The sequence below is a fragment of the Phyllopteryx taeniolatus genome, chromosome 21, assembly GCF_024500385.1.
Source record: "Phyllopteryx taeniolatus isolate TA_2022b chromosome 21, UOR_Ptae_1.2, whole genome shotgun sequence".
NCBI lineage: Eukaryota > Metazoa > Chordata > Actinopteri > Syngnathiformes > Syngnathidae > Phyllopteryx > Phyllopteryx taeniolatus.
In genome coordinates, this window is record NC_084522.1 from 8,833,124 (window position 1) to 8,856,578 (window position 23,455).

General features: G+C 40.8%; 1 protein-coding gene across 6 annotated transcripts in view; it reads right to left on the reverse strand.

Annotated features, from left to right (window-relative positions):
* trps1 (trichorhinophalangeal syndrome I) overlaps window positions 1-23,455 on the reverse strand; it is a 126,260-nt gene that overhangs the window by 94,764 nt on the left and 8,041 nt on the right. For 4 of the 6 annotated variants that reach the window (XM_061759350.1, XM_061759355.1, XM_061759349.1 and 1 more), the window contains exons 2-3: window positions 6,887-7,348; window positions 360-1,529 (exon numbers count right to left, since the gene is read on the reverse strand). In XM_061759350.1, the coding sequence (XP_061615334.1) occupies window positions 360-540 (181 nt within the window). In that variant the 5' untranslated portion in view covers window positions 541-1,529; window positions 6,887-7,348. Of the gene's footprint in view, window positions 1-359; window positions 1,530-6,886; window positions 7,349-7,678; window positions 9,562-23,455 lie in introns of those variants that run through there. The other 2 variants (XM_061759352.1, XM_061759353.1) reach the window with 2 other exon arrangements.

Here is a 23,455-nt window from a genome sequence, read left to right on the forward strand (position 1 = left end):
GAGGCGAAATGACGACAAACCTTTATAATTAGTCTCTTATCGGAAGGTGGCTACAGTTTAGAAACGTTGAGTTCTAGACTTTCTAGAGGTTTCGTTCCGAACCCAAACATACATAATCAATGCAAGTGGTGAATTTTATAGAAAATTTAATTTAAAAATCGGGTTTCTACAGGATAAAACACAGATAAACATAAAACAACAAGGTATAGACGAACATTGGCGAAGCAAGGGATTTGTGACGTGAGATGAGCAGAATGGGCGAGTAGTGAATGTGTATGGCTGAGGACTCCTGGTCTCATTAATATAAACCCAAATATGCACTAATCCGTACTTTTAGTAGACCGCAATGTTGGACTTACATGTCTGGAACACGTTTGAGGCAGGCGAGTCAGGCTCCCGAGTGTTCGGCCGGTCCGGTCCGTACCGGGAAAAGGTGGATTCGACGGAAGGGAACAAGGAAGAAAAGCAGGAGGCCAACGGGTTCCCAGGCAGGACGTCTCTCAGGTGTCTCTTTTTGCTAGACGTTTGGAGCGGGCGCATTGCGTCCGCCTCCGTCCCCTCGGACTGAGTTCGGGCCCCCAAACAGGGTGGCTCGGAGCGCTTGCAGGAAGCTGCAGCCGGGGATCATCCAATGTGTCCTTGCCACCTCGGGTGAGGTGGGCGTCCTGCCTGGCCCAGTCGTCGGCAAGGTGGTCGAGGTGAGACCAAAGGAAAACTTCTCCACCAAAACTCCCAAAAGCCTTTTTTTTTTTTTTTTTTTTTTTTTTTTTTTTTAAATCCCAGCTCCGGCCCCTTTTATGCCCGGAGCGGGTCAACAAGGGGGGTTTACCCCCCACCTCCTTTTCTACCACCTTCGCGAACACCGAGGGGCTGAACTACCCTTTCGCGTTATTTTTCCATTTTAGGATTATTTTGTGATTTTAAACCAGTGGAATAAAATATTAATTATTGGATTTAAGATAACGAGACCATCTCCTCACCCTGCATTGTTCCACGCTCATCATCTTTCATACCTGTAATGAATGTTTCAATTTTTTTGTGGTGTGGAGAACATTACATCTGGTTCAGTTAACAACATATTCGACGTTAGACATTCAAGCTTGCAGCAATACAGTCACTAGTGGCGTTCATGTAAAGTTCTTACAATATTAACGAGTCACAGACTGTCTTATGAAACCATGTCTGTAGTGTCGTTGCGTCGCCCGTGGGTGTCTTCGTTGCCTGTTCCAACTCCCAAGTGGCATTACTTAGCAGGGTAGAGGCGCCTTTATTGTTGCAATCCTTCAACTGGCAGGGAGTTAATTTAGCGCCCGGGGGCAAACTCGGCATCCTTGGGTCTCCGCTTTGAAGGGCCAGTCAGCCGTGATTCACTTAGCGTTGGCATGGCAAAGCAAATGTCCGTGTTTTGTTGAAGATAGTTTATGGTGGTGATCCGTTTAGAGTCTGCGTGTGACTGGAGACTCCTCGGCGGGGAGCGGCGGTAGTGCGAGGCTGGGGTGCCGGGTGGCATCTTTTGCGTGGCATGTCCGCTACGAAAGTATTGAGATGAACTTTTGTTATTGACCAATTACTTATTTTCCACCATAATTTGCTAATCGTTTGCATGTTCTCCCCATCCCTGCGTGGGTTTTCTCCGGGCACTCCGGTTTCCTCCCACATCCCAAAAACATGCATGGTAGGTAAATTGACAACTCTAAATTGTGAGTGCGAATGGTTGTTTGTTTATGTGTGCCCTGCAATTGGCTGGCAACCACTTCATGGTGTACCCCGCCTCCTGCTCCAGCACGCCCGCGACCCTAGTGAGGAGAAGCGGCTGAGAAAATGGATGGATGGATGGATGAATTTGTGAATAAATTCTTTAAAAATCAGGTGATTTTGAGGATTTTTTTTCTCATCGGTGAGGTATACCTATGATGAAAATTACAGGCCTCTCTCATCTTTTTAAGTGGGAGAACTTGGTGGCTGACTAAATATTTGTTTGCCCCACTGTATTGTATGCTTAGCCTGTAAGCTGTTTACTACACTGTATTTCTAAGGGTACAGCAATGTTTGAAGATGTTTGTAAACGTTTAAAATCATGTTGGGATCATAGTTTGTCATATATTTATGGTTTAAACTATTAATATAGGTAATTATCACTTTAAGCAGAGCGTCAATTATTCATGTAATGGAAAGTTCGAACTTGGTCCCCATCCCCTGCAAATAGCGGAGGTTCACTGTACGCGCAGACCTGTAAAACTTGAAAACACTGCAATATGCATGCCAGGACGGTAGTTTGGAATTTTGTAAAGAAACAAAAAAAACTTGGTTGTTCGGTTCAGGGTACAGTCATACCAACAATAAGGCCAAACTTGAGCACTTCCCCTCTGTTCAAATCAAAGTCAACAAAGGCCTGATTCTCAGATGTCTCTGAAAGATTATCTTGAGCGATTATCCTATGGTGAGGGATGTGTTGGGTGGGCGAAAATCACTCTCATCTGCTTAGAAAACGGTAGGCTTGACAATCGTAAATGTTAAACCTGTTCAATAGTCACCGACCTGACAATGCTGCCCTCTCACAGGTCTATCTTGGTAATACGACGAGACATCTGGTTTGGTGGGAGGAGATTCACGATTGAGAGTGCGGAGATACGGTAATTTGTATGATGTCGTGTGATGGTCATCTCGAGTACACCACACGCTATAAGACCAGTAGGAACATAGGGAGGCTGTTTTCTTCATTGTGTGGGTTCTCTCAAGTTTTAAAAATCACTTAAAATGTTAACAAACCAGTATGTGTGTACCCCGCTTAAGCTAGGAGTAGACAGGAATATATTTAATAACTGTCCTCTGGTTTGTGCTGCAGCTGAGGATGAATATCATCAAGTGGATAGTAGATGTGGTTTTGAGAGCATGTTCAAAGAATAATCATAAAATAGGAGCTTTGCAGGTTGCCAAACAATAAAAGGTAATAGAATCTTGATAACGCTATATGGCCTCATTGAACAAACAGCTAATCACAAGGTCACGTTTCTTGCTAAACATTTCCATACACTCCACAAACATGTCGGACTGGCTGCATTAAAAAAAAAAAAAAAAGGTAAACTAATGCTTTATATGAGCTCTTGTCCCCTAATTACCAACACGATAGATGTCCCACCAACCACAAAGTGCACAAATGACCAAGGAAAACTCACGGTAATGGTGACCACAATGCAACTGCGCTGTGCTCACTCCATGTGAGTGACTTCATCAATTATGAAATCACACGCAGACTTCACAATACGCCAAACGCACATCTGTCATCTCGGCGCTTGATTGATTCCACGTCCTTTAAACAAGTCGATCATAAGCAAACTAACAAATGAAGTCATTAATTGCGGTGACGTCTGGCGACGACGCCTTTATCCATCTTTGCCTGTATAATTTAGACGCCTCCGTCAGGAAAATAATTGTTGTTTCTGGGACAAAGATTTAAAAAAATAGTTTACTCAGAGATTGAGCGTGGAGGTGAGCGTGGTGAGGGTTAATGGCCTTGCTACAGAATGATGCATTCGCACTTCTTCCATACACACATTATGCAGCACTGAAGAAACACGGCTGTTTTTTGCACTATATTGACGGCAAATGGTAACTTACAGTGGGCGCTCCAAAGTCGAACACTTTAATGGGGACATTTAATGGAAAATTGACTTTAATAGCCTGTTTACAAATAGTTGGGTACCTGGAGTGCCTGCCCATCCATTAGGTGGGAAATCATACAACAAAGTTAATCTTTTAGCTGTTTTGAATGTACCTGGATTGTGAAGAGTGTGCATAATTTACATAATACCGCCCCCTGCAACGTTTCCCCGCTCATGACTTTGAAGCTAGGCTGGGTGAATATCAGACATTTTCAAGCAAAAGCTGCACAACACGGAGACAGTGTCAAAAATGAACGCTAAGCAGAGCTGCAATGTTGGAAGTAAATAAAAGTGGCACATATTTGTCAACGTAGTGGTGGTGGGGAAGCCAATTTTGTACGTACATTGGAATGCACCTTAGTCTATCAGTAAGCTACACTAACACAGCAGTACATTCATAACTGCAAACATTTATGCGGGAATTTTAACTGGGCATGCTAACTGTTGCATGTGCAAAACCTGCATTTGTGAGGATTTATTATTAGAAATTGGGTTTGCCATCATAGAACTGTTTTTAACTTTGTCCTCAACAAAATAGGAAGTCTTTCAAAGGTCCAATTTTGAACAACTGTTTCTAAAATGTTAACAGTTGGTATGCTATCTTATAGCGAAATGGCAACATGAGTAGAGGAAGCGCTAAGGAAGATAATTATTCTATTTTTCTATACTGGTTGAAAACTGACTAAATTAGATCATCTTCCGTTCCGCTTATCCCCCCTAGGGTCGCGGGCGTGCTGGAACCTATCCCAGCTATCTTCGGGCGAGAGGCGGGGTACAGCCTGAACTGGTCGCCAGCCAATCGCAGGGCACATATAAACAAACAACCATTTGCACTCACATTCACACCTACGTACACAGAGTCCTCAATTAACCTATCCTGCATGTTTTTGGGATGTGGGAGGAAACCGGAGTACCCGGAGAAAACCCACGCAGGGACGTGGAGAACATGGAAACTCCACACAGGTGGGGCCGGGATTTGAACCCCGATCCTCAGAACTGTGAGGCGTATGTGCTATGCAGTCCACCACCGTGCCGCCTAAACTAGATCAATTAAATACAATTAAAATCAAGTATAAAAGTGTAGATGTTGAATTTTGGCTGAGAAAAGAGCAAAAAAATAACGTGGTCATTTGAAGAGTTGATGGACTTTTCCTCCAAGTGAAATAAAATGTAGAAAATACCTTGTATGTGACAAAACAGTTTTTCTCTGAGAAGACAACCTATATAAATCACAGAATTTTAGGCAACAAGAGGGAATTGTGTGGTCAGGGTGACGACTTAATAAAAAAAAAAAAAAATTTCCTGGTGACTTACGCTAAATTCCAATAAAATCCATTCTCCCACTCTAATAGAACGCAATACACACTCACTGAAATTGGAATTTTGGATGACTATCCACTCCCTCTTTTAATTGACACAGATGGGTGAGCTTAGATTTTGAGAAAGAAAGATAGTATCCACTAAGATAAGGATTGGAAATGTGTCAACAAAATGAGACAAGAAATGAGTGAAGTTTACCGTATGCCAGAGCAGGTTGCCTGGGAGAAAGGGACTAATTTGGGAACAAAGATTTTTCTTTCTTTAAATTGTTCAGATCCAACTGTGGCTGATACCCATCTTTTGGTACCTCATTTGTGAGGTAACATTTTATGTTACGGCCTTATTCCAAAATGGATTCAATTCATTTTTATCCTGTAATTTTTTTTCAAATTTATTACAAATCACGTCCATAAGTATGAACAGACTTTGCTTAATACTTTTTTTGATGCAACTTGGGCAGCAATTAGTCTTGTGAATATGATGCCGTGAGCTTGGCACACGTTATCTTGGGGCAGTTTGGCACATACCTCTTTGAAGCACCTCTGAAGCTCCAATCGGCTAAATCGGTGCATGATGAAACTAATTGCAGTCCCACTGTGTATTTGTGTTAATTTGTGTTGTGTTTTACTGAGATGTAATGTAGGCAAAAACAACAAGCACCACGCAAATATTCACCAAGAGTCCCACAGAGATGACGCACTGATCATATCACCCTCCCATTACATCAGAAACGTGTATTTGATTGCGTATGTGTGTGTGTTTTGAATGATAGGTCATCTTCACTTTTAGACTCCATTGAATTTCCTCCACTTGACATTCCTTTGTTTTTTCGAGAACTATACAAAAACATGTTCCAAATCTGACTCGTGCGGGCAACATCAAAGCTGTCGCAGCACCACAACACACAGGCACGCACATGCGAGCACGCGCATGTCGCGCATGCACATATGCACATGCATAGACAGTTACAGACGCAAACCACAGCTAAAAGCATCAAGCGGTTAAAAGCAACCCGCCCCGCTGAATAACATCACCGAGCAAAAGCCACCATACCACATAATGAAAAACATACAAACACACACGCACAGACACACACTCATGTGCTTAAAAGGGCCTTGTGTCTATCCCATCCCATATGTTCAGGCTTGTCCTAATCATTTATCTAAACACACAATGACAGAAAAAGTCATCAAAAGTCTTGCTTTGAGTTGGTTTAGTTTTTTTGCTTTTAGGGAAGACCTCCAGCAAGGTTTTTAACTTTCATCCCAAAATGTAATAACATTGAGCGATGTTACTATCTATTCAATATGATGGGTGGATACGCACTGACAAATAAGCCAAAAAAAACAGATCTTTCAAGAAATGGTCTTTTAAGGAATGCCAAATTAAAACTGAAAAAAAATGGTAAAAATTCTGAGTGGTATGAAATGTGTAAAAATAAAATAATTCCGACTACTACTAATAATAATAATAATAATTGTATTATTATAACATACATCATATATATATATATATATATATATATATATATATATATATTACATATATATACATATATTACATATATTACATATATATATATATATATATTACACATATATACATATATATATATATGAGAAAAAGAATTCATTTCTATGACATGTTTATGAAATGTTAATGCTGAATATAAATAATCATACTACAGTTATTATTAATGACCCTACTTTAATTACATACATACACACGCAGATAGCAGATTATTTGTATATTAAATATTTTTTGGGATTAAAAACAAAGGGATTTTTCATATAATTTGAGTAATGGAGAATTAGTTTTTCTGTTTTTGATTTTTTTACAATCATTCATCAGATTACTATTCATGGTACTTTAGGAGTATTTAAAAATACATGGAAATTTCTTACCTCTGCTGGTCATCAGGTTATAAAAACAACATGCCTGATTCCGGGCCTGTGCATCGGTTCTGTTCAAGTGGCTCAGTTGGGCCCCGGAGGTTCCGCGCTGATAATACGAAGCAGAAAAGAGGGGGGTGGTAAAAAAAAAAAAAAAAAAAAAGCAGGAGTGGAGCTCACGCAAAATCCAAGCGCTCCTTTCTCAGCAGGCCCACATAACTCCACTCAGGTCCATGACGGCCAAACCTTGAGCTTTATTTTTATTTTTTGTTTGGGGTGGGGCTTTAGAAGGGTCTTAAACTCCACAAAGCATCCATTCGGTCCGGTCCGCCACTGCTGTTGCTGTTAGACGTCGTAGCTCGGTGGAGCATTTTGTAGATCCGCAGGAGAGGTTTTAAAACAGGTGGCGGTCCAGTCTCAGTTCTGGTTTAGATCCTCATCAAAATTATTTTTAAAAAGGGCCGCCTTAAGCACCTGGAACAAGGCAGAAAAATAAATAGGTTTAGGTTTTACATGCAGTGGTGTTTTACATTAGGCGTCTTGTCCAAATCTTACGGGAAACAATTTTCCCCAAGACTCCCAAATTGAGTGTCAGTGCGGCGTAAGGAAAAATAGTTTTGTGCCACGGTGCAAATGCGACTGCAGCGTAGATGGATAGATCGAATCTATTCCACAAACGAGAGCCAGACGCCATCAAAATATGGCAGTCTGTGACATTCGGGGTAAATCAAAACTATTACGATAGATGGCCTAAAATAAGGCAGCTCGTGCACAAACCATTAAATAAGGAAAACAGTTGCTCACCTTCAGTGGTGTAATGCCAAGGTTACATTCCTTTAAACAAATAGGCTAGGGCAATCCCAAAACCCAATGTCAAGTTCAAAGGGGACATTGTCACAATTTAAAAGAGTTCCCAGATGTCTGTCTAAACAACAGCTTTTGTCGAAATAGATATTATGATCATTAATATTTTTTCACTCAGAATTTGACACACAACACCTAATAATGACGACATGAAAAACATTTTGGGGGGATATTTACAACTTTACTGACAATTAAAACAATTAAAAATTATTCACAGCCTTTGCCCATACTTATCAATATAGCCTCAAGTACTTTTTAATATGATGCCAAAAGTGTTCTACAAGGGCAGCAGCTATTGAATATTTTTAGAATCGATTATTCTACAGATTAGTCTATTGATTAATTGGACAAAAATGTATTTTGCATTATTGAACAACAATGTAACATTGTTGTCCACTTGAGGTCACCATCCTCACATTCCACAGTATAATATTTAAGACTTTGAGTGTGTGTGGCTTTAAAAGGTAGGGCCAGTGACGTGGGAGTCAGCGAATAAGAGTGTAGAGTTGGCTGTTGTGAGCTTATGTTAGCAGCTGGCTGTTAACTGGCTAACTGTTAGCCAGTCTGGATGGTAAATGCCTGGGCATCAGTTGTGGCAGAAGAAGCTCATATACAGGGTATGAATGTGCCTATTACAGGTTTACTTTGTTACCATTTGTTCAATAAAGTGATTGAAATTGCACCGGTGGCTGTGTCCATCCTCTACTACTTGTGGGGGCATTACAGTATGTTCTAACTTTTGTTGGTAGGCTATATTAAATAAGCTAACATCAATACCTTGCTTTGGGGATTGTAGACGTACTGTTGTGATATGTTAGTCTTTTCAAGCGCCATCAGGTTAGGTGGAGAGTTTTGAGTGCATAGCCATTTTGAGATCTCTATAGATAGGATGGTCAATTTAAAAAATATATATATCCATGTCATTATGGATTGTTGTGTGTGGAATATTTTGAATTGAAGCTCAGCATTTAAAAATCTGACGTCAGAAGAAGACTACCTGTCCTGCAGTTATCATCTTTGCTCACCGTGATGGAAATCACTTCCATAAGGGAGACGTTACAACATTTTTTGGGACTAGATCAGTGATTTTTAATGGAGCCAAGGCACATATTTTACAATTGAAAAATCTCACAGCACACCAACAAACAAAAATATCACAAAAAGTGAATACATTAATTATGGACTTTACACCGATTTTATCGGCCGATAATTAGCATTTTATGCTGATCGGTTGATCCGCAAAAGACATTGACTCCGCATTGCCATCGTGCACAGTACATTTGAATCCAAAAGCTAGTTTATTTTTAGCCTAGCCGTGTATTTTGACGCAGTACTGTAAAATACTGACGGCCAATAAAGTTATTAAAAAAAAATAAAAAATAAAACATGCCGGCTGTGTGGGACAGCCAACATGTCTGAGACAGACAACACGTAATACCTGGGATCAGACGACAAGACAAATTTGCTCTTTCACGATTGCACTATGTCAGACGACTGTAATAAAATCTGGTATTCCAATACCACCGCATCCCGTTTTTTACGATCATTGGGCTTTAACTTGCCAACTCAAATGCGACCAGATACACTAGTTACCGTTGCGACGACAACAAGACTGGATTGCGCCGACTGTATTCTAAGGACAAAATGGGGAAAACGTGTGTTGGTGGTCACCGGTGCTCAGGACAGGAGAGGACGTTCATTTAAGGCTTGCTTGAGGTAGGTTCACGTACTTTTAATACGATACGGCTCGCGAGTAGGCAACAAAAACATTATGTAGCCTAGCAAGCTAGTGCTAGCGCTAACGGTTGTACGTAAACATGCCGCCGTTCTGTCGAATTATGCTGTAAAGTTTCGGTGTGGGTGAAGTAATTTAATTACAACAAAGTAATTTAATTACAGTAAGTTAGCACCCATTATTTCTGTCATGTTATAATGTTGGTTTGACCTGACTGATTAGAATACACAATCTGACGAGAGCAGTGATTTCCAACCTTTATGGAGCCAAGGAAGATATTTTACAATTGAAAAATCTCACGGCACACCAACAAACAAAAATGTCAAAAAAAGTGGATACATTAATTACTGTATGTACTTCCTGCCATCTAATAGAAGACCATTCATTTGTTCTGTCTGTCACTATGCCTCACTGGCATAAATAGATGAACAAAGATACATTATTTATTGTAAATATAATTTTTTGAGCAATTAAGTACACAAGTATATACAGTAAATGAACAGGTAATTTAAATAGACACATTGCTCCATCTTGTGATCGGATTGGTGATCGGTTTTCGTTTTTTTTTTTTCAAACTCGCTGATCGGTAATCGTCCCCAATAATCCTGATAGCGTAAAGCCTAATTACTGTATGTACTTCCTGCCATCTAATAGAAGAGCATTCATTTGTTCTGTCTGTCACTATGCCTCACTCCCATAAATAGAAGAACAAAGATACATTATTTCTTGTAAATAAATGACTTTTTTGAGCAATTAAGTAAAATTTGATCATTTCCCACAGCACACCTGAAGAGCCTAACGTGCCCGACACTGGTTGGGAATCACTGGACTAGATAGAAAACGAGGCCAGCGCCCATTCAAGACGGCGAGCGAGTCATTATGTGAAAACGGATATGGAGTGTTTTGGAAGAGAAACAGAAGATTGCCAGCAAAAAACGTCAAGCGCATTATGAGTCATTACAGAAATTATGAGTCATTTTCAGACCTTCCCATGCCAAAGCAGCGCTGCGAGTGTGTTTTCGGGCCACAAAATGACACTGGAAGGTTATGAAGTTGAGATATCAGTGAGAACACAAGGCTCTGTTTTGTCTGATTTGTTTCAAACCTGTCCACCGAAAGAGCTGCTGTTACACACAAACACAATCCACATGCTTCCAGTTTTTGTAAGCTTAACCACAGAACAACTTTTTTGAGCAAAAAGAGAAGCATACAAATGCATCTCAAGTATAAACTTCACAACCAAAGAGGCCAGTTTAGTCATTGGTGGAATAACTAGTTGAAAAGGATGAGTAATTTTCAGACCTTCCCATCTGAATTATGAATACCTCAATGTTTTTGGTAGAAGGTTATAGGCACAATAATTGTGTTATTGTTATCAGGCAAACTGATGAAAAGGAGACGCATACTATATAAACTTCACAATAAAGCCACACATCACACGTCATGGCCCCTAACCGTGTGGTCGCCTCGGTAACGAGCGCTCTAGTTTTTTGTTCATCTTTGGAGACATTATGTGACTTATTTACACAAGGGAAAACTTGCTAAACATTATGGAGTCTACACCGGACATTTTTTCACCAAATTTTACACATTCTTTCTCAGAGTTACTAATTGGTGGAGTGGCTGTGATCTACGGCGCATGGAGGCGACACCACAGGGGGAAAGCGAGCCGGAGTGCAGGTCAAGCTCCGGAAGAGAGGATTCCAAATGCCGCTCACATCGATTCACCTCGCAAATCTACGTTCTCTACCCAATAAAATGGACGAGTTCCATCTTCTCTTCTCACAATGACCAGTAAAGATGTTCACGGAGACAGCTATGTCAACGCCTCCCCGATGGCGCCGTAATGCTTCCGGGCTTCCAACTACACAGAGCGGACTGCGCCACGTAGCTATCGGGGAAAACAAAAGGCGGCACAATATGCTTCTATGTCAACGTAAAATGGTGTACTTTCATCTCTGAGCAATACACGCACTGCAGCCCGGACTTGGGGGAGTCGCTGTTTTTGAGCTGTAAGCCATTCTACTTGCCACGGGAGTTCGCTTCTTTCAACGTCATTATTATTGGACACTAACAAAGCTCAACTCAACCACAAACTCCCTAAATACATACAAGCAGCACATTGACTGTCCTACCAGGGAAAACAACAGTCTAGACCATTGCTATACCACGCTAAAGGACACATACCGTGCTATCCCCCGTGCAGCTCTGGGCTCGTCTGATCAGTGCTTAATTCACTTAATACCAACGCAGAGGCACAAACTTAAATGTGAGAAGCCTATGGTGAAAACAGTGAAGAAGTGGACCAATGACGATTTAGACTGCACAGATGAGAGTCTTTGAAAGTTCAACTGGCAACCTGCTTGAATATTCGTACAATGTCACATCCTATATCAGTTTCTGTGAAGATGTGTGTGTACCTACAAAGAAATTTTGCACATTCAATAACAACAAGCTGTGGTTCACTGCCAAAGCAACTTCCCCAGGCTAATGATGACGCCTATAGAAGTGGGGACAGAGCCCTGTACAATCATGCTAGAAATCAAAAGGGCAAAAGTGTCCTTTCGGGGAATGTTTTTGTGTGATACCGCCTATAGAGAATTTGGTCAAAAATGCCTTCAAATTAAGAGTAAAAAAAGTATTGTTATTTTTCCAACATATCCTCTCGACTCTTTGTGTTTTTCTGCTACTCCGGGAACTGCTTCTCTGATTGGCTGACAAGTTTCAGTTTAAATATTCACCAAAATGGTGGTATGGGCCGAAATTCCAAGGGGTTCTCCAAGTCCACATCACAATTACTGTGACATTTCAAAGGACGTCACTTGCCATAAAAAGTCGACTTGGCGCAAATGTAACATAATTGGTGAGAAATGCAGTGTGGGCAATATAATAGGTTGTGTACTTTAGTAATCAATAGTTATCTCTTGAATTCATTTGTTATGGAGGATTTTAGAGGTCGTTGAAGAGCTCATTCTGTATTTTTGAGAAAATTCCACAAAGATTGAAGCCACTCGTCATGTTGCTAAATTAAGGCAAAATGAAGAAAAACAAGCTTAAAATTATATCTTAAGGAAACCTACTTAAAACTAATTTAGCCATTCAAAGTCTAAAAGACAGTCATAGGTGGAAAAGGCAAAAAACAGTTAATACAAATTAAGGAGAAGACAACCTCGTAAAAAGAAAATCTCTGCCAATCACAAACTGGAAGAGAGTCACATGGGAAAGGCTAAATAACAACTAAGCTGAAAATCAGTCATTTTCAGACCTTCCCATCTGAACTATGAATATGTTTTAGGTGGAATTTTATTGGTGCAATAGCAATTAAGGCAAATGCAATTAGATTTCAGGAAGAAAACTTCACCGAAAATAAAATTAGACAATCTAGAGCAACGTCATATGTGGAAAGGATGCAACAACAATTAAGGCAAATTGAGAAAATGGAGAAGCATACAATTAGCTCAGTATAAACTTCACTAAAGCCTTTCCGTCAATCAGAAACTAGAAATTGATCTGAAAATGACATTTTTAGAGCTTTCCGTTGTTGTGTTATCACTGAGTTTTGTCAGATTTATTTCAAGCCTATCTACTATAAGAGCTGCTGTGTGACGCCGTTTCATACAAATCCACAAGCTTCCAATTATTGCAAGCTTGACCACAAAATAGCTTTAGCCATTAGTGTCTTTTATGAAAAAAAAATTGCAGCACTCACAACAGGAAAAACGAGGGGGGGGGGGGGGTTATTTCCCGTTGAAAGTCTGAATATTTTCCCCGCAGAGCCCTTACTGGGTCTCGCGGCCCCTCATTCATTTAGTCAATCACAGTGCCTCTGTTTTTCTCCTTATCCGCCTTCTCCACTGTGACTTATCTCCATCCTTTCCACTCGTGTTCCTCCATCGACTTTTCAAATCTCTTTCCATCACTGTCTTTCCCATCAATCCGTCACTGAGCTCCGTTTTCCAACTTGTGATTGCCCAGGACACAGACATACACACACACACACACATACAGATGTCTTCCCACCACAGTACAGCTAACTGCCTCCTGTGCTCCACAACCGTGTGTGGTCCAGTCCGACTATAGGCCGCTACATTGTCCCAGACAGGTTGGGCCACGCCACTAGCCGGCAGACGGGGTTGGGAGGGTTGACTTGAGGGGGCTGTTTGTTTTTCAGTTTCCAATTTGGTCCGGCCCGGAGGAACTCCACACTCCGCTCCGTCTCAAACGCACCATTCATGACGGCCTGACGCATCCGATTACATGCAAACACCCGTTTGCCCGCGGACCCCTGCTCACGCATGCAAAAAAAGCATCAAGGCACGTGTAGGTGCACAACATTATTATATAAATGAGAGTCACAAGTGAATCTTTTCTGGATAATTGTTGGAGGCTTTGCTTTTAACCAATACAGTATACACTGTTAACCAGAGGTGGATATATGCAACTGTAGTTTACAATTCAATATATTTGGTGTGATGTAGAAACACGGCCTTCGACAAAAGAATGTTAAAAACGTCTGACAAATTGACAAATTGAGCCTAATTTCACACTATAGATTATAAATTGTGTACTAACAAGACCAGTTCCTTCAGGAATGCTTGACAACAAAAGGATTATATCTTGAGTAGGCTTTACACGATCAGGATTTTTGGGACCGATCACCAATCTGCAAGTTTAAAAAAAAAAAAACGATAACCGATCACCGATCCGACCACAAGATGGAGCAATGTGTCTATTTACATGACTTGTTCATTTATTGTATATACTTGTGTACTGTATACTGTATCCATCCATCCATCCATCCATTTTCTGTACAGCTTATTCTCACAAGGGTTGCGGGCGTGCTGGAGCCCGTTCCGTCTCAGCTCAAATTATTCTCTAGCATTTTAGACAAAAGTTAAAACACCAATGACCTTTAGGGGGCATTCAAGGATTGGCCACTGACATAAGTTTAGGTCATATCAACATTACAACATGACAGAAATAATGGGTGCTAACTTACTGTAATTAAATTATTTGATTGCAATTCAATTACTTTAATAAATACTGTTAATGAAATGCTTACGCTAACTTTCTCACTGTCCCAGCTATATGGACGGGTGTTGTCCAGAGTTTGATTCCGTTTGACTTTTTTATTTATTTTTTTCCCCCCATGCTGCGTTGCTTTTTCCCCATGCTCCTCGTGTACATTCTTCAGGTGCTCGATCAAATTTGTTGTGTTTTTAGATGAAGTTCCGCACAACGTACTTCAGTTGTGCACAGACTGCAAATAACTTACGTGTTGTTTGCCTGAGACACCGCAAAATAGTCCCACACCGGCGACGTGTTTTTTCACCGACACGATTGAAAAAACTTTATTGGCCGTCAGATAGTTACAGTACTGCGCAACAAGACACGTGACAAGGCTAAAAATAAACTAGCTTTTGGAATCATACGCGACGAAGACATGGAGTTAAATGTCTTGTGCGGAGCCGATCGATGATGTCATTGATCGGATTGGCGACTTATGACATGAAAGCCGATCAGCCGATCAACATAAAATGCTAATTATCGGTCGATACCGATAACACTGATCAGATCGGCGTAAAGTCTAATCTTGAGGTGCACGACAATAAAGCGGGGGTATTACTATATTATTAAACAAATTCCTTGTGTGTTTTTTGGACATACTTTGCAAATAAAGATGATTCTGATTCTGATTAACATGGCCGCCACGGACCCATCTATGTGTACAATCAATTAAAAGTCATTTTTACACAATATGCCCCCATTAATAGCATTCATAACTATATTTTATAGTCAGCTAAGCCCGAGTGTGAAAACACAAACTAAAGACAGCGAAGACCCCGTTTTTGGCCATGCCTGTTAGTGCAACCTGCTCAAAAAAAAATAATAATAATAATAAGGAATCAAATTAAATTCATGGAATCCTATTATATGAGGAGATGAGCAGACAAGCAGACATATCCCTGGCAGAGTTCAAGAAAAGCGTTGCTCAAACAAGAATAGTCAAATAATGTCTAGTTCTGCCCGTGGCTGCTGAGGCGACCCAGCCAGACAGAGCGTGTATTCATCCTTGGCGATGCAGGCAGGCTGCATAAATCAACAGGTATCTCCACATGGCTGAGACACTCACGTTTCAAAAAAAAAATTACAGAGAACAAACTTTTTTAGCAGTAGTTGTAAGCGTCACGGAGGGAACTCGTAGCAGGCATAAATCAACATGTTGATTGTTGACTCTTTTGCCTTGTCGGTCTTTTTTTCCCCTCCAAAAATTATGGAAAACAAACTAAAGTCATGCCAGAAGAACACACACAAGATGCAGGTATATAAGATGCTTTAGAAGTGCACCCACATACACACGTGCATTTGTGTCTGTCTGGCTAAGCTCCAATATGACATCACTCGCACACGATCCGGCTACAGAAAAAGAAGGGAAAAAAAGAAAGACAGCCATGTAGCGCACATGCACCAACCCAACTCTGCCGCCTGTGTAAACACACAAACACGCACACTTTTCCACTCCCGAAGAAGCGGACATTTCCTGCAGAAGCAAGTCCCCCGCCACCACCACCCTCTCCGACTGACGGGAAATGTATCTGGACAAACTTAACGTGCACACGCGCAGACGCAGCGGAACGTTTGCTGGGCCACAATGTTGACTTTTATATTCCCTTGCAGGAGCGAACGGAGCGCCGTTTCTTCGCTATCGGGAAGCGGGAGCGGGGGTGGGGGTGTTTTATTTTTTTTTTCGGTGATGTCAATTTCGGGGCTGGGCTTCTTCGCTCAAGAGCCAGAAGTTGTCACACTGTCTCGAGTCTTTGGCTGTGAGTTCCAATTCTAAAGCCACCCAACTAAACCGGGGTACACATGTACTGGCAAACGGGCCAAATTTGAGCATTTTGACAAAGTCAGAAAATGTCCAATTATTGGATGTCTCAAAAAGATCCTGAGTGATTGTCTGAAAGATTTCTCCGAGTGATTGTAAATTTTAAGTGTAAACCCCAAAACTGGGTACAAACACATACCGACAATCGGGCCAAATTTAAGGAGTTTTCTCTGGATGCATTCTTGTACCTTCCCAAAACATTCTTATTAGGTTTATTGACTCTATGCACACAAAACTTCTGTGTCTGGGGTAGAGCAGCGTGATAACTTCCGGTCGCCAGAAAAACACATGGTGACAACATGGGAAACAACTTTTTCTCATATTTGGAATGTAATAGTCTCTATGACGCCTCAGTAAACATGTGAAATATGAATTTAAGACATCCACGCATACCTTTATAAGTTCCAGACGTTTTTCTGCCGAGAGGAGTGAAATCAGGTCATTCGAATTTCTCAACCTTATCTACATCATAAGGGAAGATCTCTGCCTTCCCTTTCCCCTCCCAAGCCATCATGCTCTCACAAGTGGGTTTTCTACACCGAGGCAACCAATCAGAGGACAAATTTGGACAAAGCAGATACAAAACTGGGACGAACAGAAGGAGCTGTCAGAGGGGGCTTTTCTGGATACTCGTATGAGGTGGTTTTTTTTATTATTAAATTGACACTTCTATACTAAGTCCATGTTAGAGAGTCACTCTATGGAAGTCTAAATAGCCAAAATACGGGACCTTTAATGTGTTGCCATGCATATGGTCCATTGAAGACCCCAAACTGGCCATTAGTGTGAAGGCCAATGCGAGTTTTTGTGACCGCGCGGACGGAATGCATATGAAGCGTGCCGATCACGCATGCACCAGAGTAATGAACAACAACAACAACAATGGTGCCTGCTTCACCACATGCTTGCGTGAAGAGATCTGCCGGTATATCCGTCTTTATGTTTAACATTTTAAGAAAAATAAAGATAGCCAGATGACTCAAAACTCCTGGCGTGAACAATCCCAAACTGTTACAACAAACACAGGAGCTGTTTCTTTTCACTTTCACAGGGCCAGCATTTGGATTCTTCATGTGTATGTGTGTTGCGAGGATGCGTGGACCAATGCGCATGCGTAGAACACGTGCCGACATGAACCCCGAAATGTAGTATGAATGGAACCGCGTGTGCATCTGCAGTCCGTGTGGAGTCCAACGCGGGCTGTAGACACGCAAAGTGGAAAATATGACAGGGCCTTCAATGTGAACGTTTGTCTGCATGAGCCCTGCAATTGGCTGGCAACCAGTCCAAGGTGCACCCCGTTCCTCTTGCCCCAAAAGCCTGCTTGGATCGACCCCAGCCCGCAAAAATTGAATCAACAGAAACTCCGCAGTCCACTGTGATTGGTTGGCCACCAGTCCAGGGTGTACTGTGCCAAGTGCTTTCGAAAAATGGATGGAAAAATGTTTCAAGACCCGGTTAAATCAACGTTCAAGTTAAATTCTGGATCAATTAATCAATTATTACTCCCATTTCTACACCAGACAGAACTTTATACATGCATGCTCATTCCCTCATTTCTAATGTAACTATTTCCACAAATTGCCAAAAAAAACGCAAAACAGGTGCAGTCCATGTAGTTGCCATTGGATATTATGCTACGCCACCCCGACTAATTCCATTTGAGCATCCCGGCACTGAATCTAAGCAAGCTCAGTCTATTCAAAATTATTTTTGGGAGGCAGAGTGGGCTGTAAATAACTGTAATGGATGCTTCATCGGATGTGGTTATTAAGGAGATTACATTTGCATAATCATCTGTAGAGACTTCTAATAGCGCTATGGTTTAGACTCGCTCCAACGCCGTTTCCTCTTGCCCGCGACACTTCCTTGACACATTTTCTCCATTCGTATTCAGAAATTAAAACAGTGGAACATTAAACACTTTGCCCGAGTTGCAGTGCAGTAATTTGCCATAAAATGAAAAGAACAAAGAAAAGAAAAAAAAATGATGTAGCACATGAATATCAACTCTTTTTCCCCCCCGTACGTTGCACTTTGTTCAAACTTTACTTTTATTTTTTTGGGGGGGTGGGGGGGGGAAATACTCTAAACCGCAAGGAATTAGCTTGCGTCACAATAGCCTCGTTTGATTTTATTTAAATCTACTTAAGCCCAGTAAATGGTCCCCTTGAATGCAGTAAATATCAAATAACGTGACTCGCCGATGTAAAAGTATTTCCTTTTTATGAATTAAATCAAATCTAATGATTCAAATGATGGTTTGTTTTGTGTTTTTGTTTTAAAAGAGGAGAAAGAATGCGTGATTGTCACGTGAGGTGAAATCGGCCTCAGCGGACAAGCGAGAGGACAACTTTGTGTGTGTGAAACAGTAAAAATCCTAAAAGCCATGTCGGAGAACAAACGCACCCCCCACCCCCACCCCCCCACACACACACACGCGCGAGTAAATTTAACTGTCAGCTGTAAAGTTTTGGACTATAGCAAGTGGTAACCCCCCTTCTTTTTTTCCTCCTCTCACTCCTGTCTATGCTAATGAGCTCCTTCTGGTCCATCTGCCCTTCCGTTCTTCCTACCTCAGATTTGTCTTTTTTTCCCTAATGGTCTTAATGTTTGTGTTACCCACACGTTGTCCTTCCCGGAGGTCCACTCAAGTAGCCAACATGGATGTCCGCTTTCCCTTCATTTTCTTTTACTTCTTGACACCCTCCTTACTAAAAAGGAAACCTTCCTCATCACTCCCTCTTTTGCCAAACAATCCCTCGCACCCTGACCGCCCTCCTCGTCTTCCTACCACAAAGACCACCAGATGTGTGCCCCCCACTTCATTTCCATTTCAAAAAAGGGTTGGGGGGACCACCCCCCTTAGCCCGCTTGACATCCAATCGATGCACCCACTTCAAACACAAACACACACTGTAAAACTCATTAACACAAAAAAGCAAGACAAGAGTACTGTTGTAATTTAGTAGGAGCTGCACAAAAAAGTCCTCGTAATGTGACAAATGTCCAACAACTTTATGTCCTGCTGCTAAACACTACAAATATGACCAACTACAGTGGGAAAAGTTTACATTTTACACATTTTGTAACACAAATAATATACTTGACAGTAAATTCCAAATGGTTAGCAATAGAGAATATTAAGACTAGAGAGTTATTTGTTAAAATGTACAAATTCCAACAGTATTCAAGAGAATGGCTCAGGCTCAGACTATTGAGAGTTAAAAATGTTGATTGACGAGGGGTTATCTGAATACATGGCAATTTAATTTAATACAAAACAGATTTCCAGAAATCATCTGTGTCCCACTGCCATATGCTGCACAAAAATGACAAACTGAAAAGAAAAAACACACAAAACATCACCCTAAGTGCTCAGCGCTAGAGACTTATTCATCATATACAAATTCCTACTAAATTCTGATGAGAACAGGCACAGATTATTGAAAGTTTAAAAGAAAGTCAATTAATGCTTGGAATACTATCCCAACACAACTGGTTTAATGCCAGTTTAATTTAGTAGGATGACTAGGAACTTGTACAAAAACTAGACACATTTTCAGGAAATTTGTGTACTGGCACACCACATAGCACAAACATGACCAAACACCAATAAAGCAGCTTGCATTTTGCACTGTATGCAACAAAAACACTACACTTTGCCATAAATCTAAAGTGATTAGCACTAGTGTGTATTATTTTCATAAGACTTTTGTCAAAATGTACATATTCCTACCAAATTCTCATGAGAACAGGCTCAGGCCGTATTATCGACAGCTAATAAAAAATGTCCATTGATGCGCGGTTGTCTGAATCACATCCTGACACAGCCAGTTCAATAGTTAATGTGGTTAATGCTTGTTTTCATTGCGGTTCTTCTTTCTTTTCGACAAACCGCCTCCACGAAGCAGGAGTTTGCTGCACATATTAAAACTCCTCTTAAGTGGAGACAGCACACAACACAGCAATGAGTGTTGCTGTGGTCATTGTTAGTGTTGAGTGCAGCTAATGGTTACATAACTGAGTGATTGGTAATTGGCCACATTAGGAGCTGTTCTTCTCGGCGAGCAGAAGAAAGGTTGCCTTCTGTCCTGTCGGAAAGTTTCGGCAAACACTGTTTTTAAACAAATTAGCAGAGTTTCAGAAGGTCAACAAGAAACTTCACTTCCCTTATGCCATTAACAGCCAGTATAAGGGCCAACATAAATTACAAATTACACTTGGGATAGCCATTAAAGATCAATTAATCGAGTCAATATTTTTTTAATGGGCTCTCTCTGAAGGTTCTGAACTCCTACTTCAATGCCAGAGTCATATTGAGCAGTCAGGAAGAGTTGCTGACCATAGCAGACGTTTGTTCATCTTGAGACGGTAAACTCTTGAGAGACTGTTTCAAAAGTGTCTCTGCTCGTTTCACCAAGTAGGGCAGACAATTTTGCCGCAGTTGCTTCAAGTTGTAATTCATCAACTACACATAAATTCAAAAACAATAACATTGCAATCAACAATGAATCGGTTATTATGCCCATCCTAACTTAGATGTGAAAAAATTTACAATTTGTTGAATATTTTCCTCGTTACTAACTAAATGTGCAATGAGTTCCGGACTAAACTTGGTGTGACGTTACCCAGCAAATAGAAGTTGACAGATCCAAACTTTTTCTGCATTTCTACTGGTTGCTTAGCGTTAGAGAACAATTTAAGGTCATCTTTTTAAAATGTGCTGCTTTTCATGATGTTGACAAAATCTAACTCCAGACTTAAACCATATAGATAATCCCTTTTACAATCTAAAGAGGAGTCCGAAGGGAGTATACCACCTTCCCCACCCCAAATGGAACAAGTGAAAGAGGATGCGGTAAAAGCCTGCCAAAGTATCAGAAAAGCAAATGTTTGGTGATGTCTTTGGCTCACAGGCTTGACGCAGTGACTAAATATTAGTATTCACTCTCATCTATTTTAATTCTACTTGCTCCAATTATTTGGCTCATCTAAAAATCTTTATGAGTTGTGTTTCCAACCCAGATGGAGATAAATGCATAATTATTGGATTTTCCGTCCTATTTATCTTTTCATGTCAGTCTACTCCAAGCATAAAGGAATTTGGGGGAATTGTATTAAAAAAGAAAAAAAAAAGAAAAAGCTACATCAGAAGAATTTACAATTGTATAAAATGCAATCTAAGGATCTACTTTTAGATGTAAAGTTAGTGGGCCACCAACTTCCGCCAAAGTTCATGTTCCGTGAAGAAAAGGCCTGAGGGTATCTGCTCCAACTTCCCCTAGATTCTGCCTTTCTGGGTTTTCTCTCAGGGTCTCAGTCAAAATGTCAAGCTGGACCAGAGGCAAGCCGAGAGGGTTTCGCATCCCTTGGCTCTCTTCCTGCCGCCAGCCGGGAAAAGCCGACCAGCGTCTCAGCTCTATTTAAAAAAAAAAAAAAAAAAAGTCGTTACAAATCGGAGCTACAATTAGCCTGGACAACATAAAACGTCTGGTCCTTGTTTCGCAGACAGAATGGTTGACCTGCCCATTTCAGAGAGAATACTACTTTGAAACAGTCGCCAGATGTTTTCACCCAGACTACAATGCTATAATGGAGTTGAGCGTTTGTGTGTGATTGTGTGTTTGAGCCATGATTTAAAAAGCAGCTGAAATAAGGCCCCTTCTTCAGCATGTACCGTTGTAACACTGAGACCACCTGTAAACTTTAAGGTTCGAAACCATGTACAGTGAACCCCTATTCATCGCGAGGGAAGCATTCCAGACCCAACCATTGTAGGTAAAAAAAAAAACAATTATCTGTTGTGCTCTTTGTTGTGTAAAATATATTGTATATTTTTAGAAGTTTGGATGCTGAAGAGGAAAGTTTGGGAAATCCTTGTTTGTACTGACAAAATTCACTCCAGATCAATTGAGTATGATGCGCAACTTTTTTTCTGTTTTTCCATTGTTGGAGTACCACAAAGGGCTGGGGTGGGAATCCGGGGTATTATCACAAAAATACTGCACATCATGAGTGCGATAATCGATGTAGTGGAAGAAGTGTAGTGGGTCTGAAAAAGGGTTAACACTTTCATCTCGTCCTACATGTCAAGCAGACATAACATTATTCAATATGATAAACTGAGTCCGATATAAAGCTGATACATAATTTTTTTTTCACGGTCATCATTGGATGTTGTACGTTGCATTATAGAGTGCAAGCGTATAATACAGAACAAAACCTGTTTTCAGTGCTCATTTAAATTTGCAGTGAGATTAAACCTGGTCAAAAAGTACTTGAACTAGCAATAATTTTGAGAGTTGTGCATCTATCCTGTATCAAACACAATATTATACATCAGAATATCGATATGTTGGCGACAAGGGTGGGACAAGAAAAGGGTTGACCAAACCATGCCATTGTTAGCTGAACTGAAGTGCACCACAGACTAGAAAGATGTCTGCAGAAAAAGCTGCTTTAAACCAATGATAAACAACAAAGACGACCAATTATCAGCTCTTGAAAGTGAACGCCTAATCCTGCAAGCTGCTACATGTCATGCCAGTTGTACCTGCATTAAAGCAAACAGATACATCCTCAATAGAAATAAATGAGCAGAATGCAGCACTTGAGGAGAAAAATAGCTCAGTACTTTCCCCATCAGGCTTTTCGGGTTCCAACAAAAAGAAACCTACAACTTAGATCACATCCAGGCCACTTACGCCTCGGTCACATTTTCCAAGCTAATTTCAGTGTCTCTCTGTCTGATGGCTTAATGTGGGAAAAACCGAAGGAAATTACCGTCAGGGGGCTGCGCTCATGGGAAAGCGTTGAGTCCTGTAATACAGACTCATAACACCAAATGAATATCTTAATTGTGCAATGATGGCTTTAATTGACGGCAGTGTTTGACGCAATGCAGCGCTGGCTTTTTCAGCCCGAGACGAGACCTACACTTTGAAGGACTAAAAACACACGCTAATGTATTACAACAGCCAACAGTCAAAAAGGAATTTGCCAAGAAATGTGTGCCGGATTAACAGTCAATAAAATAACTTGCAGCCCTTTAGTCTGTCAATTGGCAACAGAGTAAAAATTGACTTGATCCACT